Consider the following 17344-nt stretch of genomic DNA (forward strand, 5'->3'; position numbering starts at 1 on the left):
CGCTAGGTGGCGTCAGCGCCACGCGCGGCTTATGGCTAGCCACCAAAACTGGTGTGGAACGGATGTACTTTTAGCTACCTGTAGCAAAGCGACGAAATCGCGGAGTGAGCCACGCCTGGTTCTAGTGTTTCATTTAAATTCCATAGTAGCAAAATAGTTTTGACTGCTCGAAAAAAGAAACTGATTTGACTAGTAGTCAAATACCCTATTAGGTGTTATATCAAGTAGAAACACTATATAAATTGAAATAGAGACCTTTTATTCTACGTCATAGAGAAAAAAAATACATATATTGCTCACTCCATACATCAGTTTTAGTACCAAAAAGACTATTCTTCTAGCTATTATTCTAGCATCGAGTAGCGGAACTATCAGTACTGCTACATCTATTGTCAAGTAGCAGTAGGTACTGATAGTTCCGCTACTCGATGCTAGATGTAGACACTGAAATTAATAGTCTTTTTGGTATCAAAATTGATGTATGGAGTGAGCACTCTTGTCTTACTATATTTCTCTATGGCTACTTTGACCGCTTACTTACTTGTCAGCCATGAGTATCCGTTTCCCGACAGTCATCTGGTGACGGTCGTCGTATAAGATGTCATTGCGGAGGCCCGGTAAGGAGGACAGTTTGTCGAACAAACCGAGCATATGATCAGAGTTGTACACGGACCATTCTTTTGAGCCTTCCTGAAACAGAAAATATCAGTAAGACAATACAGAACAAGTAATAAGGTTAGAATGGCGATGCGAGCAGGGTATAGTATGGCTCTTCTGAGGTGAACTTTTCGCTTCGAACCATAATCTTTCAAACAAAGGGCATTGTCTCTATTATCGCAAACCCGCCAGCTCGAGCGTTAGCACGTGCCAGTACAACATTCATATTGAAAAACAACCGGTATCGTCATAGTATTAAGGTTAAAATTTAATGTCACTGATATTCTAGATATTACGTTTTGGTAGTGTAGGACGATAGACCGCCCCGAAGCGATACGGCACTCATATTATTTTGATACTTAGTGTGGTGTTAAAAATGAAACGTGGTTATCTAATCTAATACCTTTAAACGAGCAATTCTTGTTTATTTATTTATTTATACGTGTTGCCGCGGTTTTGAGCAAACGCTCGCATGCTACCGAAAAACGAAGTAAACATGCCTTTTTGCGCCACAATAACCTTCAGATTAAGAAGCCAGACATCAAATCTGTCTAAAGGAGGCGTATCCATTCACCAGGCACACAAGTTTTTACTACCGTTGCGCGAGTGTTAGTAAATGCAGAGAGGAACGAGCGGCGACACCGGTTCCGATACTAACTGCGCGCGATAGCTATTCTAACCTCTTTAATATGTTCTGTGGTAAGACACATACCTACAGGATGTTTATTATTCACCTGAAATAATTTACGGGTTGAATATACAGGTCATACTGAGCTACTTTTATTATAGGACCAACCGGGAATTCGCGAAAAAAAAGTTTACTCTCCCATAGAAAATGTCAAGGTCAGACAATCAATTATTTTTAGGGTTCCGTACCTCAAAAGGAGAAAACGGAACGCTAATAGGATCGAATTTAAACTGTTGTGAGACATAACCGTAAAATTATTCAATCCTAATAGGATCACTCGTCTGTCTGTCCGTTCGTCTGTCACAGCCTATTTTCTCCGAAACTACTGGACCAATTAAGTTGAAATTTGGCACACATATGTAAGTTTGTGACCCAAAGATGGACGTGGAACGTAAATAATGAATTTTAAATATGGAGGCCATTTTTGGGGGGGTAGGGGGTAAATGAGAAAATTAAAAAATAAAGTTTTTCAAACTATATCGTGTTATATATCAAATGAAAGAGCTCATTGTAAGAATCTCAAATATATATTTTTTATAATTTTAGGATAAATAGTTTAGCAGTTATTCAAGAAAATAGGCAAAAAATTACCATTCCCCCATCCTATCTCCGAAACTACTGGGTCTAAAATCTTGAAAAAAATACACAAAATAGTTCTTTACCTATAGATGATAGGAAAACTATTAGAAATGTGCAGTCAAGCGTGAGTCGGACTTAATGTACGGAACCTTGGAACGCGAGTCCGACTTGGCCGGGTTTCGCGAATTCCGGGTTGGTCCCATAGTAAAAGTTGCTCAGTATGACCTATATAATAAATAAACACCCTGTATTTAGATACTATACTATTTAATTAAACCATAGACTACTTACAGAGTACGCAAACATACCTTAGGCCCGATAAGTATAGCTCGATATGGAGCGATGGCCTCCGGCCACCTTAGGGCTGCGTCTGTGGATAGTGCTTCGAGACTTGCAGCCAGTAATCTGTAAAATAAGTTTTTGGAAAAAAAAAAACATTTTTGGTACAAGCTTTAATCGCTGACTGTACTTTTCTCACGACAGACAACTAATACTCATTGAGACAATTCTAAAAACCCCTAACACAATTAGGTTGCGTTGTTTCATCACAGAGTTCCTATGGCCACCTCCTGTCTCCATCATCAGATCAGCTCGATGGTACCATAATATTGCATTGTCACCCGACTTACACACGTATGCAAATCTTCAGCTTCATCAGAAACCGGGAAGTGGGTCAAATTTAACTTGCAAGATTTGATTACAGACAGACAACGGGACAGGTGAAACTAAATAAAAGCTTGTAATAATAGGTTTGTTTATAAAATAAATGGTCATGTCAAACATACTATTTGACATCAAAAGATCTATTAGCGCCACTTGCACCATCCTACCAACCCGGGGTTAACCGGATAAACCTGAAGTTACCATGGTTACCAGTAGAATTTGACACTGGGTTAACGGTTTAACCGGGTAACTGCGTAACCGTAACCGGGTGCTTAGAAGTATTAAAACCAAACAAATTAAATTATATTCAGAAAACATATAGCAGAGGACGCTGGTTCGAGTCCAGCCTGGGGCACTGGAGGCCTTGGTCACATTTTCTTAGTATATGACATTTATTTTAGTTTATAAAAAGATCTATAAAAAAATAAAGATCTTAAATCTTTAATAGATCTATAAAGATCTATTAAAGATTTTAGTTTATCTGTGTATAAGATATACGCAGCGCATCCCTTGGATGTTTTCTAGTTCGGTATCCTTTGTTTCAAATATTTTTTCATCACATTTGGCTTTATAAAGCTATAACTCCCCAGGGAGTTATAGCAGGGAGTTATTTTTTCGCTTGGCGCGCGTAGATTCGTAGGATCCTATTGTTTGACATAATTATTGAAAGTCATATTGTAATGATTGTCAGATTATCATTAGTCATAATTCTGAAATCGATAACTCTTCAGATTTTCGTTAGGTTAGGTTTGTTTTATGGCAATCTTGAAAAGTTACGCGTCTCTGAACCAAACAAATTATGACTAACGAAAATGCGGACAAATTACATTATGACTTAAAACTTTATGGGAAACAATAGAGACCCGTGCCCTGTTTATCAAAGGCTTGTAACTTGTAATACAAGTGGAAGTCCGTTTCTAACAAAAGCTGTCAAAAAGGGACTTTGTATTACAAGTTACAAGTTAAACAGGGCACAGGACTTACCTTGTGATTCCTATTCCGTAGCAAGACATAACTATAGGTTGCGGCGGGCCGCTTGGTGCGACATAGTTAGCCCCCAGGCCTTCGCTGTAGCGAGTTCCTAGGATAAATGTGTGGCCAACCTGCAAACACATCTTGTAAGTAGCGTCCGACCGAAGATTCGGTTTCGGTTTCGATTTCGGCCAGTTTCGGCCAAAAAATCATGTTTCGGCCCTAGTTTCGGTTTCGGCCAAAAAACGGCCGAACCTTTCGGCCAGGCCGAAACTTACAAAATGGTACTTCGTACTATGAATAACTGAAACTTAATTATGTGATAACGACCAAAAGTTGAGGAACGTTAGGACAACAATGTTAATGTACTGATTTATTTATGTAAGTATACATGAAATGAATTGGTTTGTTAGAAAACACAATTCCCCTAACGAGGGCGCCACTGTATTAAAGCGGTTTTATGACATTTTTTCAACGATTTTAACACAGTTTTAACAGGTCTACTAAAGTTTCGGTTTCGGTTTCGGCCGAAACTAGGGCCAAAGCCGAACCTTCGTTTTCGGTTTCGGCAAAAAAACATGTTTCGGTCGGACACTACTTATAAGTGAGTGCTTTTACTGTGTCTTAAAATATGTCAATCTTACTATCTTCTATTACAATTTCTACAGCTACATATTTAAAAGGATTGTGTCTGTGTCTTGAGGGGGTCTCTATTGTTTCCCAAAAAGTTTTAAGTCATAATGTATTGTTTGTCCGCATTTTTTCGTTAGTCATAATTTGTTTGGTTACGCAAAACTTTTCAGGATTGCCATATACACACCTAACCTAACCTGATCTATCTAAGTATAGGATAAACTTATGAAAATTCTGAAAAGTTAACGGTTTCAGTTTTAGGACTAATGATAATATGACAAACAATACATTATGACTTAAAACTTTATGTGAAATAAAGGGACAGTCTCGCTCAAGGTCTCTGTTCGTAGGGACTATAAAAGAACGCTATGCATGTAAAATAAGTTTTTGGCAAAATTTTAATTTTTGGTACAAGCTTTTATCGCTGACTGTACTTTTCTTACGACAGACAACTAATACTCGTCGAGACAATTCTAAAAACCCCTAACACAATTAGGTTGCGTTGTTACATCACAGAGTTCCTATGGCCACCTCCTGTCTCCATCATCAGATCAGTTCGACGGTACCATATTACTGTATTGTCATCAGAACTACATACAGCTGCCAATTTTCATGACGCTACGATCCTTGGAAGATGGTTAAATTAGTTACCTTAGATTCCATTACATAGTTACATACAGGTCGACCTAATAAAAGCTTGTTAAAAATTAACCCACCTCAATACTATTGACAGTTCCAATGCTCCCCCCACACTGGCATTTCTCCCCCACAGTGGCTTGTCTACAAACGACACACACTGACACTCTGTCTTCACCTGCCAATGCGGGTAGTTGCCATTCGTGCGACTCTGAACCGCCCATCTCGCCGCAAGGTGCCGCCACTGAAAATAGGAGTTACTCATCAATAGACCCCGTTATCTTGTCGCACTGACATTGGTTTTCCTTAGAGCGTGAATGTGTTTTTTATCCACCATCTCGATATCGATGTTTATATAATTATTATAATTAATGATCGGACACCGGTAGCATTTTATGTTATTTTGACTTCCAACGTAATGACTAATTGCTCGTTTAAAGGTATACCTTCTAAGATATGACTCATAAATTAATTATAATGTATATAATTAATTTATAATGCAATAATGAAAGTGAATTTTCGCATTTTAAGTCTATGCTCAATCTCAATGAAAACTTCCTGATTAAAAATAAGCGATAACCTCGTCTTACGTGAAGCGATAACCTTAGATTAGATAAATGATTTAAGAGCCAACAGGAGCTAAGATTGAAATATTTTAGGTAAATATACCCGTCTCCCTAACGGAAGCAGCTCCTAAAACTAGTGCGATAAGGACAAGGCGAAAAATCCTGCGTAAAAATATCAAAAATCGAGGTTTCGTACTCGACTGTTTCCTCCTCCAAAACTTAACCAATCGTAACCAAATTTGGAAATCTAAATGATTATGACATTATCTGTGTCGGACCGTTTTGCTTTTTTGACTAATTGATGTCAGTTTTGAATAGCACGCCTCTCATTGCGGCATAGTCAATTAGGCCATTTTGGCCATTTTTGAAGGGCTCTAGCGCCTTAAAAAACAAAAATATCAAAAAAAGCAAAACGGTCCGACACAGATATTGACAATATTAATCTGTGTTAAAAAAATCATTGCTCTAGCTTTAAAACCCACGGAGGAAACAGTCGAGTACGTTTATATGGAGAAATTACCACTCCTGTTGGCTCTTAAGTACCTACTTGCAACTGCATGTCACATTGACAGACGCAATCCCTTGCAAACCGAATGTAAACCGAAACTTTAAGTTCTACACTATCGACATTTAGATAGTCGATAAAAAAAACATTCACGCTCTACGGAAAAGCAATGTCAGTGCGACAAGATAACGGGGTCTACTCATCATCTCATCGTCCTCGCGTTGTCCCGGCATTTTGCCACGGCTCATGGGAGCCTGGGGCCCGCTTGGCAACTAATCCCAGTAATTGGCGTGGGCACCAGTTTTTACGAAAGCGACTGCCATCTGACCTTCCAACCCAGAGGGTAAACTAGGCCCGTATTGGGATTAGTCCGGTTTCCTCACGATGTTTTCCTTCACCGAAAAGCGACTGGTAAATATAAAATGATATTGATACTTCGTAGATAAGTTCCGAAAAACTCATTGGTATGAGCCGGGGTTCGAACCCGCGACCTACGGATTGCAAGTCGCACGCTCTTACCGCTAGGCCACCAGCGCTTTTTTTCGCACGCTCTTACCGCTAGGTAAGAAAAGATTTACTCTTGAACTAGAAACCCTATTATAGGTAAGTAAGTTTTAATTTATTTACCTTTATGTACATCCAGTCGCAATGTGTCCAATAACCTCCTATACTGTTCTCCTACTCGCTGGTACACCTGTGTATCTTGTTCCAGTGTGTGTGCCCCGTACGCGTCTAGCATGCGGAAGGATCTGGCTCGTAATACACCGTGCTTGGTTTACAATCTGGCTTATGACACCAAGCTTGGATTCGTCTATCAAACCTACCTTTATGTACGTCGAGTTGCAGAGTGTCAAACAGCCTCCTATACTGTTCTCCTACCCGCTGGTACACTTCTGTAGCATGTTCCAGTGTGTGTGTCCCGTACGCGTCTAGCATACGGAAGGATCGGCTCGTAATACACCGTGCTTGGTTTACAATCTGGCTTATGCCACCAAGCTTGGATTCGTCTATCAAACCTACCTTTATGTACGTCGAGTTGCAGAGTGTCAAACAGCCTCCTATACTGTTCTCCTACCCGCTGGTACACTTCTGTAGCATGTTCCAGTGTGTGTGTCCCGTACGCGTCTAGCATACGGAAGGATCGGCTCGTAATACACCGTGCTTGGTTTACAATCTGGCTTATGCCACCAAGCTTGGATTCGTCTATCAAACCTACCTTTATGTACGTCGAGTTGCAGAGTGTCAAACAGCCTCCTATACTGTTCTCCTACCCGCTGGTACACTTCTGTAGCATGTTCCAGTGTGTGTGTCCCGTACGCGTCTAGCATACGGAAGGATCGGCTCGTAATACACCGTGCTTGGTTTACAATCTGGCTTATGCCACCAAGCTTGGATTCGTCTATCAAACCTACCTTTATGTACGTCGAGTTGCAGAGTGTCAAACAGCCTCCTATACTGTTCTCCTACCCGCTGGTACACTTCTGTAGCATGTTCCAGTGTGTGTGTCCCGTACGCGTCTAGCATACGGAAGGATCGGCTCGTAATACACTGTGCTTGGTTTACAATCTGGCTTATGCCACCAAGCTTGGATTCGTCTATCAAACCTACCTTTATGTACGTCGAGTTGCAGAGTGTCAAACAGCCTCCTATACTGTTCTCCTACTCGCTGGTACACCTGTGTATCTTGTTCCAGTGTGTTTGTCCCGTACGCGTCTAGCATGCGGAAGGATCTGGCTCGTAATACACCGTGCTTAGTTTACAATCTGGCTTATGCCACCAAGCTTGGATTCGTCTATAAAACCTACCTTTATGTACGTCGAGTTGCAGAGTGTCGAACAGCCTCCTATACTGTTCTCCTACTCGCTGGTACACTTCTGTAGCTTGTTCCAGTGTGTGTCCCGTACGCGTCTAGCATACGGAAGGATCTGGCTCCTAATACACCGTGCTTGGTTTACAATCTGGCTTATGACACCAAGCTTGGATTCGTCTATCAAACCTACCTTTATGTACGTCGAGTTGCAGAGTGTCAAACAGCCTCCTATACTGTTCTCCTACCCGCTGGTACACTTCTGTAGCTTGTTCCAGTGTGTGTCCCGTACGCGTCTAGCATACGGAAGGATCTGGCTCCTAATACACCGTGCTTAGTTTACAATCTGGCTTATGCCACCAAGCTTGGATTCGTCTATCAAACCTACCTTTATGTACGTCGAGTTGCAGAGTGTCGAACAGCCTCCTATACTGTTCTCCTACCCGCTGGTACACTTCTGTAGCTTGTTCCAGTGTGTGTCCCGTACGCGTCTAGCATACGGAAGGATCTGGCTCCTAATACACCGTGCTTGGTTTACAATCTGGCTTATGACACCAAGCTTGGATTCGTCTATCAAACCTACCTTTATGTACGTCGAGTTGCAGAGTGTCAAACAGCCTCCTATACTGTTCTCCTACCCGCTGGTACACCTCTGTAGCTTGTTCCAGTGTGTGTGCCCCGTACGCGTCTAGCATACGGAAGGATCTGGCTCGTAATACACCGTGCTTGGTTTACAATCTGGCTTATGCCACCAAGCTTGGATTCGTCTATCAAACCTACCTTTATGTACGTCGAGTTGCAGAGTGTCAAACAGCCTCCTATACTGTTCTCCTACCCGCTGGTACACCTCTGTAGCTTGTTCCAGTGTGTGTGCCCCGTACGCGTCTAGCATACGGAAGGATCTGGCTCGTAATACACCGTGCTTGGTTTACAATCTGGCTTATGCCACCAAGCTTGGATTCGTCTATCAAACCTACCTTTATGTACGTCGAGTTGCAGAGTGTCTAACAGCCTCCTATACTGTTCTCCTACCCGCTGGTACACCTCTGTAGCTTGTCCCAGTGTGTGTGCCCCGTACGCGTCTAGCATACGGAAGGATCTGGCTCGTAATACACCGTGCTTGGTTTACAATCTGGCTTATGCCACCAAGCTTGGATTCGTCTATCAAACCTACCTTTATGTACGTCGAGTTGCAGAGTGTCAAACAGCCTCCTATACTGTTCTCCTACCCGCTGGTACACCTCTGTAGCTTGTTCCAGTGTGTGTGCCCCGTACGCGTCTAGCATACGGAAGGATCTGGCTCGTAATACACCGTGCTTGGTTTACAATCTGGCTTATGCCACCAAGCTTGGATTCGTCTATCAAACCTACCTTTATGTACGTCGAGTTGCAGAGTGTCGAACAGCCTCCTATACTGTTCTCTTACCCGCTGGTACACCTCTGTAGCTTGTTCCAGTGTGTGTGCCCCGTACGCGTCTAGCATGCGGAAGGATCTGGCTCGTAATACACCGTGCTTGGTTTACAATCTGGCTTATGCCACCAAGCTTGGATTCGTCTATCAAACCTACCTTTATGTACGTCGAGTTGCAGAGTGTCAAACAGCCTCCTATACTGTTCTCCTACCCGCTGGTACACTTCTGTAGCTTGTTCCAGTGTGTGTCCCGTACGCGTCTAGCATACGGAAGGATCTGGCTCCTAATACACCGTGCTTGGTTTACAATCTGGCTTATGACACCAAGCTTGGATTCGTCTATCAAACCTACCTTTATGTACGTCGAGTTGCAGAGTGTCAAACAGCCTCCTATACTGTTCTCCTACCCGCTGGTACACTTCTGTAGCTTGTTCCAGTGTGTGTGCCCCGTAAGCATCTAACATACGAAAAGACCTAGCTCGTAAAACACCGTGCTTGGGCCGTAGCTCGTCGCGGTATTTATCGCTGATCTGGAAATGGAAGATCCATCATAATCTTATCCTAGCCTTTTTTAGGGTTCCGTACGCCAAAAGGAATAAACTGAACCTTTATATAGGATCACTGGTGGGTCTGCCTGTCTGTCAGACAGCTATTTTCTCGGAAACTACTGGACCGATTAAGTTGAAATTTGGTACACATATGTAAATTGGTGACCCAAAGACGGACGTGTAACGTAAACAAATGAATTTTGAACATGTGTGCCACTTTTGGGGGGTAAATGAGAAAGTTAAATAATAAACTTTATCTATGTCGTGTTGTATATCAAATGAAAGAGCTCATTTTGAGATTTTAAAATATATTTTTTTTATATTTAAAATGAATAGGTTAGAAGTTATTTATGAAAATTGCCAAAAATTATCATTCTCCCCTTTATCTCCGAAACTTCTGGGTCTAAAATTTTGAAAAAAAAAAATACACAAAATAGATCTTTACTAAGATGACAGGAAAACCTATTAGAAATGTGCAGTCAAGCGTGAGTCGGACTTAACCCTTAATAGGGCAAGGCAATTTGGACTTTAATTAAAAATGGCGGAGTTGAATTTTGATTAATTTCTGACATTCTTCTGCCTTATTAAGGGTTAATGTACGGAACCCTTGGAACACGAGTCCAACACGCACTTGGCCTTTTTTTTGGATACAACTGTAGGTATGATGTAGGTACTCACTTGATACAACAACAGTGGTAGTTGCTTGTAGGACAAAGGTCCTACATCTGCTAGCAAATCTGCTATAGCTTCCTCATGCGTCTGAAACACAAATAAATAAATATTTGGGGACAATATACAGGATGGCCCATTTAGATCGGTCAGTATGGAAAAATCTGAAACTATAAGTCCTATACGACATACCTACTACGATCTCTCCTTAGGAACCATGTCATCGATTTTAGTAACAAGAAAAACTGCATTCATACATTAATTTTTTTTTTTATGTAAAATGTATTGAAAAAAATGGTGGTAATTTCGAAAACTTACTAAAATAAATTAAAGGATATGAAAACAATGCATTTTATTAATTTCAGACATAATGTTTCATAGTAACATTTACTGCTTAAGACCTATACAATCGATATCTAAATAGAAATAGTGTTAGATTTATATTTCAAAATGTTCGATTCCCGAGCTGAGTACACATTTTTTTTTTATTGTATGAATGCAGTTTTTCTTGTTACTTACTAAAATCGATAACATGGTTCCTAAGAAGATATCGTCGTATGTCTTTTAGGTTCAGATTTTCCCATACTGACCGAGCTAAATGGGCCACCCTGTATATGAAAGAGAATAGAGTGTATAGAGAGTTACTGTCATGGTAAATTATATAGGCACAGTAAATTTACTGCCATCTTTCGACAGAAGATTAAAACTGTTAGAACGCCATTTGACTCCTTTCACTGATATGTGTTCAATTTGATAAATATCAAAAAGTGTCGCCATCTACTCGAGACTAGGCCAAAGGTCGCTATTGCTCGAAAAGATTGCACCATACCTTATTTACTTTGACAATCTGCCTCTATTTCAAATTCTCTTTGCCTAAACTAAGCAAAGCGTGTACTATGGATACTAGTCGATGATATACTTATACATCATCACTACATAGTATAAAACAAAGTCGCTTCCCCGTCTGTCTGTATGCTTAGATCTTTAAAACTACGCAACGGATTTTGATGCGGTTTTTTTTTAATAGATAGTGATTCAAGAGGAAGGTTTATGTATAATTTGTTAACCCGGGTCGCTAGTATTTATATAGATAACACCCATAACTTAGGAACAAATATTTTTAATGAACAAACAAATAAATGCCCTTACCGGGATTCGAACCTGGGACCTTCTGATCCTCCCTTTTCTATCCTTCGGGTGTAGGCCTCATTCATCTTACGCCACTCGTCATGGTTCTGTGCAACTTGGAGAAGTGTCCAGGTTGCACAAAGTTTATCTATTCATAAATACTTACAGGGGCCAACACAAACTTCTTCCCATGCCTATCCTGCACCTTCAACAACTCCTCCGTAACCCGTCCCGTCTTCTCCCAGAGCCCTGCAGCCGTCAACGCAGGCAGGGACACCTGCTGTCCGCCGGCCGCCTCTATATGCCGCTTGACGAGGGCTTCGAGCTTGTCTAGGGCGCGCCGGGCGAGAGGTAGCAATGCGAAGAAGCCGGGGGATGTGGGGCGGATGAGACCACATTCTAGAAGGAGCTGGAATGTTTATAAATATTTGCGTACTTTCATATCAAACTCTAGTTTTGAATCTTAATATGGGCAAGATTTTATGTTGTACACATAAGTTTGTTGAGAAATTTGAGACCAAAATAAGATAGTATTAAATATAAGTATGTTTATTTACGAATTATTCATAACGTCTACTAAGTTAATTGGCTGAAGATCGTTTTTGGCCGTCTCTATGGCATAACGACAGATAGGGACAGTCAACGATCATCAACTGATTAAGTTAGCAGCCGTTTATGAATAATGCCACTAATATTTAATATGGTGATACAAAGTTTAAGATAACCAGCCTTTCATTACTAAAACTAAGTATATTCTTATTATAATGTGTATTTAGTGATATGAATGGGTCTTCCGCGGTATATTTTTATTATCTTTACCTTCGCGGTAGACTCGTTCATATAATTAAATATGTGTACAAAACGCGAGAGTTTAAAGAGTAAAATACTAATTTTTCACTGAAAACTCCACTCCTTTTTTGGAATGAAACCTGTGTAAATTAGATGGATATATTTTTCAGAGGTATCGATTAAGGAATATACATGATTATTATGTATTCTATTCCAAAATAAAGCTACAAATTATTGAAAGTAATATAACCTCACCTTTTGACTTTTGCAAGTTATCTCTGTATTTTTAATTTTCGCATTCTTTGGTATAGTTAATAATGGTTGAAATAGTTGCGATACAAACCGCATTATATACAATTTACCGTATTTTCCTATAATTTACTATGGCTAAAATATGTACAGCTGATTGACTTGACAATCTAGTCAGAGTTTTATTTAAATCCAAAATGAGGTATTTTGCAAAAACTACGATAAAATATAATTTTTAAATTGTGCTGTAATACAAAAATTAGAAGGTGTATTTTCCTTTATACGTTTTGTTCACAAAAGCTGGCCATTAACGTAAATAGTATCAACAGGAGTTTACAGAATTTGACAGTGACAGGACGGACCTTTTGTTTTGATTTGACATTACATGCGTTTAGATACTGCTAAAGATTACAAAACTCAAAATAATAAAAAAAACAACGGGTTGCACTCAGGGAGTGCCGGCAGAAGTGAAAACTCAATGACTATTGTAAAATGCACTATGTATAATTGAGGTTAACGCCATCTAGCGTTAGCGTTAATTACTTGAAACCCCTAAGCACATCACTGTTAGTACTCTAGTTATATTAATACCAGTTAGAGCGAAACTCACTAGATGGCATTTAAATCAATAAAGAAAAACTCAATGACATTACATGTAACAGTTTATCGATCAGGTCTTACGGTCACGTGATCGTCTTACGCTGTCTCGTATTAACATTTTTTTCTCCACCTCAAAAAGTGCACAGCGCCGCTAAAGAAGCTTTCACTTCAAAAATATAATGACACACATTTGGGGTATTTTTTACAAATATGTAGGGAATATTACGTAAAACTCTGCGCAGAGGGCGTCATAGCACAATCACAGGGCCTACCTAGGGTCTACCACGAAAAACGAAAATCGAAAGTTCGGTTTCTGAGGGCCTACCGCGAACCACGTTCGAAGTGTTGTCTCTCTGTCGCACTTGTAAGTTCATACGTAAGTGTGACAGGGAGGCAACACGTCGAACGTGGTTCGCGGTAGGCCCTCGGATAACGAAATTTCGATTTTCGCGTTTCGCGGTAGGCCACCAGTAAACAAACCGCCTTGATGCATCAAAGTCATAGGGAAAACATGTCAAAAAACTGTTTAAAGCCTAGTATGTATAACTTACTTTATGGTATACTTACTACAAATCATTGCAGTAATACTCCCAATTAATTTTTCATCATATTTTGTGTTTTGTGTAAACGTAAACTAGATTTTTGGTAATTTTTTCATGAAACTATGTGACAAAATTTTACAGTTTTGCCACAGCTATGACGCCATCATCGCTTTTAATTCCTCCACCAAGTTCAAACATTATATTAAGTACACACATAGCCAAATTGTTAGAGTTAGACCAAGAAAAGTCTGCAGCGATTTGATAGCCCACGCACTGCAAGTAGGGTTGCCAGATCGAAAGGCGCTATTATCGGGAAAAAATACACATTTTTCGGGATTTTGGGCCTTAAGTCGGGAAAATGAAGCATTCAAATTAAATTAATTGTATTAAAAACAACGATATTATACATTATTGGCACTACGTCAGCTGCTCTGCCCAATCTCGCCACGCGCGGCCCGCGTGCGCGCTGCCGGGATCGACGCGGGTCGCTGGTTCGCTCGACGACAGTTCAGAACTTGAAATTATTGTTTTATAACGTGATGCTGTTTTTCGGGACAATTTTCACTTTGTCGGGAATCGGGACACATGCTAAAAATCGGGAGAATCCCGCCGAATCCCGACCATCTGGCAACCCTAAGTGCAAGTGTTATTAACACGCCATAATTTCATAGAAGTTTGACGTTGAAAATAACACTTGTCCTGCGTGGGCTATCAAAATCTCTGCAGACTTTTCTTTTCTGTTGTTGTTATAAGTGACTATTTACGTAAATGCACATACCTGTCCTGTAGGCAGGGATCGGATACCGGTATTTTTTGTATGGGAACGAAAACTTTACGAAAACGCTATTTTTTCGTTCTTTGTTAATTATTTCATTTCTAATTGGGCAATATAATAATACGAACTTACAAAGTGGTTACCTAAAACACAACTGATTTGGAGTAGGTATAAAATAATTCGAAATATAATCTATGGTTATTTCGAAGAGTTTGCGAAAAACCGGTTCCGATCCTTGCCTAGTTGCCTACAGGTAATGCCCTGACTAGAGTCATTATGAAGATACCTTATATTTTAAATAACCAACTCGACGTTCTCAGAACAAAAACCTTTTCATGCTTTAGGTTCCATCATTAAATATTAAGCGCCCTTTACTTCAAAAGAAAAGGCCGAAAATTCACTGATTTGTGAAAGAAATCGGTGCACTCCATTAAGTTCATTACCGTATTCTTCCAAAGTGTTAATCATCAGATAATGACATTGCTCACGCGTCGAAAAGACCCGCTTAAGGACGGGAGACACTGTGCGACATGCAGTGTTTGTGGCAACTTTGAACGGTTACATATAGGAAAAACACAGCTATACTTGGTCAACCAGATCTTGACAGTAGAAAAAGGCGGCAAATTTTAAAAATGTAGGCGCGAAGGGATATCGTCCCATAGAAAATTTGAATTTCGCGCCTTTTTTTTACTGACAAGATTTGGTTGACCAGTTATAGTTTTAAAGCCGTTACAGACTATCACCGTGATCTTGGTGCGGTGCAGCATCACACATATCGATAGTGTGTAATGTGGTCACCGTATGAGCGTTAAGGACACAGCTATAAGTTAGACCGAGAAAGAGATATTTTGACCACACCAAGGTCGCGGTGCGGTGCGGTAGTCTGTTACGGCTTTTAGTTGAATCAAGGTACTAAATGAGTAACATCGCTCGATTCTGGTGTTGCGGTAATCAACTGGGGAAGAACCTTCAGTGGCGTAGCTAGGCGCACTTAGGGGGGCCTCAACAAGCCAAACTGTTTATTACCTTGGGAAAACACATTGAAAAGGGCCTCGCCGATGTGGTTTTCGCCCACGGCTAGAGATTGGTACACGCTACGCCACTGAGTACCTTTAATACCAACCTTATAGAATCAACCATATATTACATATATGCAATATTCAGCATACCAGCAATTATTCATTCAGCTGACTTTACCTTTGCCGCATGCCACATTTGCGGCATTGTGGCACAGTGTACAGTAGACCACGGTTGATTAGAGCCAGCGGAGCGCAAATCGCTTAACCCGCGATAAGTGAAATACAGCTCGGAATGATCCTGCGGCGGGCCTATAGCCCAATTTACAAGCTATTAGCGAAATTTGCAGTTCACAGGAGGTCAATTTTGTTTAGTACGAGTTAAAATTTTCTACTTCTCATAATTTCGATGATGAAAATCTTAAAAAAATGTATCCAAACATAATTCTCACAGAAAAGTTGCCGGTTTTTTCTTACGTTATATTATAGGTCCAACAACAACCAGCTATTAGCGCAAACCTCGCAATCGCAAATCTTATGTGCATCTCTATCGCTCAAATATCCACTATGTAAGCCACTCGCTACGCTCATGATTCTAGTGAGTGGGGCTTTAACAACAACTTAGCCCCTTTGTTCTCACTAAATTGTGTAATTTAATCACCAATTTTAAAACCCCGGCTTCTAACTACGAATCACTAGTTGGTGTTACTATCGGGGAATCAAATTGGAGTTTGCGTCCGCACGGCCTGATTCGATCGGACAATTTCATCAGATTAGCGAAAAATTTTCTCGTCTGGACTCCGCTTAAAGTTGATTCCGCTTCCTCTCCGCTCTTGGAGGATACAACTAAACGGAGTAGCCATTAACAGGCTTTCCCCTCTGTCGAAAATAGGCGGCCAACGGTCATACACAATGTATGGACTGACGTTTATCTGACATGGCTATTTTTACGTTACGCATACATTTGACGTTCCCCTCCCCCGCAAAAATCGGCAGACTGTTTTGTACAGAAAATTACAGACATGGCGTCTCCGTTTGATTATATCCTCCAAGTCTCCGCTCCCTCCTGTCGCTCGCGCCGCGTTATCAGTTCACAGGTCATTTGGCGCCGGGTAATGGAACTCCGCAAAAACCGGGGTACCCGTGTCGGGTCAGCGTGTACACGGATAGTTTCGAACAAAGAACAAAGAGATACTTTCATCCTACAACATGAACGTTACCAACACATCCATAGGCATAGGCATAGGATAACGTTACATATAGGACTAGCGACCCGCCCCGGTTTCGCACAGGTTAACAAATTACACATAAACCTTAATCTTGAATCACTCTATCTATTTATAAAAAACCGCATCAAAATCCGTTGCGTAGTTTTAAAGATCTAAGCATACATAGGGACTAAGGGACAGACAGATAGCGGGAATCGACTTTGTTTTATACTATGTATGTAGTGATGATATTATATTACGTTTTGTATAATCATTACCTATAAGTGTGCCTAAGTACACAGTACCTAGGTATTAGAATAGGATATTGAAGGGATATGTTAGGTAAGGTTAAAACTGACCAATACGGTTTGTTCCTGGTTCGTCGTATTCCTGTTTCGTCGGATTCCTGATTCGTCGAAATGTGCTAAAAATGCTAGAAAAAGTACGATCACTGGTGATCACATTAAATCTTCATATTTAGGTAGTAAATACTGGTTTACTGCACGACATATTTAATTATATGTATATAATTCCCACGAAACAAGAATACGACGAATCAGGAATCCGACGAAACAGGAATACGACGAAACAGGAATACGACGAACTAGGAACAAACCAATACCTACCCGTGTCGGGGTTTGTAGCTTTGAACAAAGAGAAAAACTTAAAACTTTAATGTTGTACGTCAATTTGGTCTATTAAG

At 40.4% G+C, this 17344-nt stretch overlaps 2 protein-coding genes across 2 annotated transcripts in view; both read right to left on the bottom strand.

Moving 5' to 3' along the window:
• The window catches only part of LOC134659705 (GILT-like protein 1), a 171948-nt gene that overhangs the window by 50386 nt on the left and 104218 nt on the right, over nt 1-17344 (bottom strand). The gene's annotated exons all lie outside the window — the stretch shown is intronic.
• Nucleotides 1-17344, bottom strand: part of LOC134659712 (probable proline--tRNA ligase, mitochondrial) — a 239363-nt gene that overhangs the window by 1377 nt on the left and 220642 nt on the right. Inside the window, exons 2-9 of the mRNA XM_063515405.1 lie at nt 12507-12622; nt 11629-11871; nt 10344-10424; nt 9470-9647; nt 4909-5072; nt 3572-3690; nt 2233-2329; nt 542-690 (exon numbers count right to left, since the gene is read on the bottom strand). Of these exons, the coding sequence (XP_063371475.1) occupies nt 542-690; nt 2233-2329; nt 3572-3690; nt 4909-5072; nt 9470-9647; nt 10344-10424; nt 11629-11871; nt 12507-12599 (1124 nt within the window). The 5' untranslated portion in view covers nt 12600-12622. The remainder of the gene's footprint in view (nt 1-541; nt 691-2232; nt 2330-3571; nt 3691-4908; nt 5073-9469; nt 9648-10343; nt 10425-11628; nt 11872-12506; nt 12623-17344) is intronic.

This window comes from Cydia amplana, chromosome 25, assembly GCF_948474715.1.
Source record: "Cydia amplana chromosome 25, ilCydAmpl1.1, whole genome shotgun sequence".
Lineage (NCBI taxonomy): Eukaryota > Metazoa > Arthropoda > Insecta > Lepidoptera > Tortricidae > Cydia > Cydia amplana.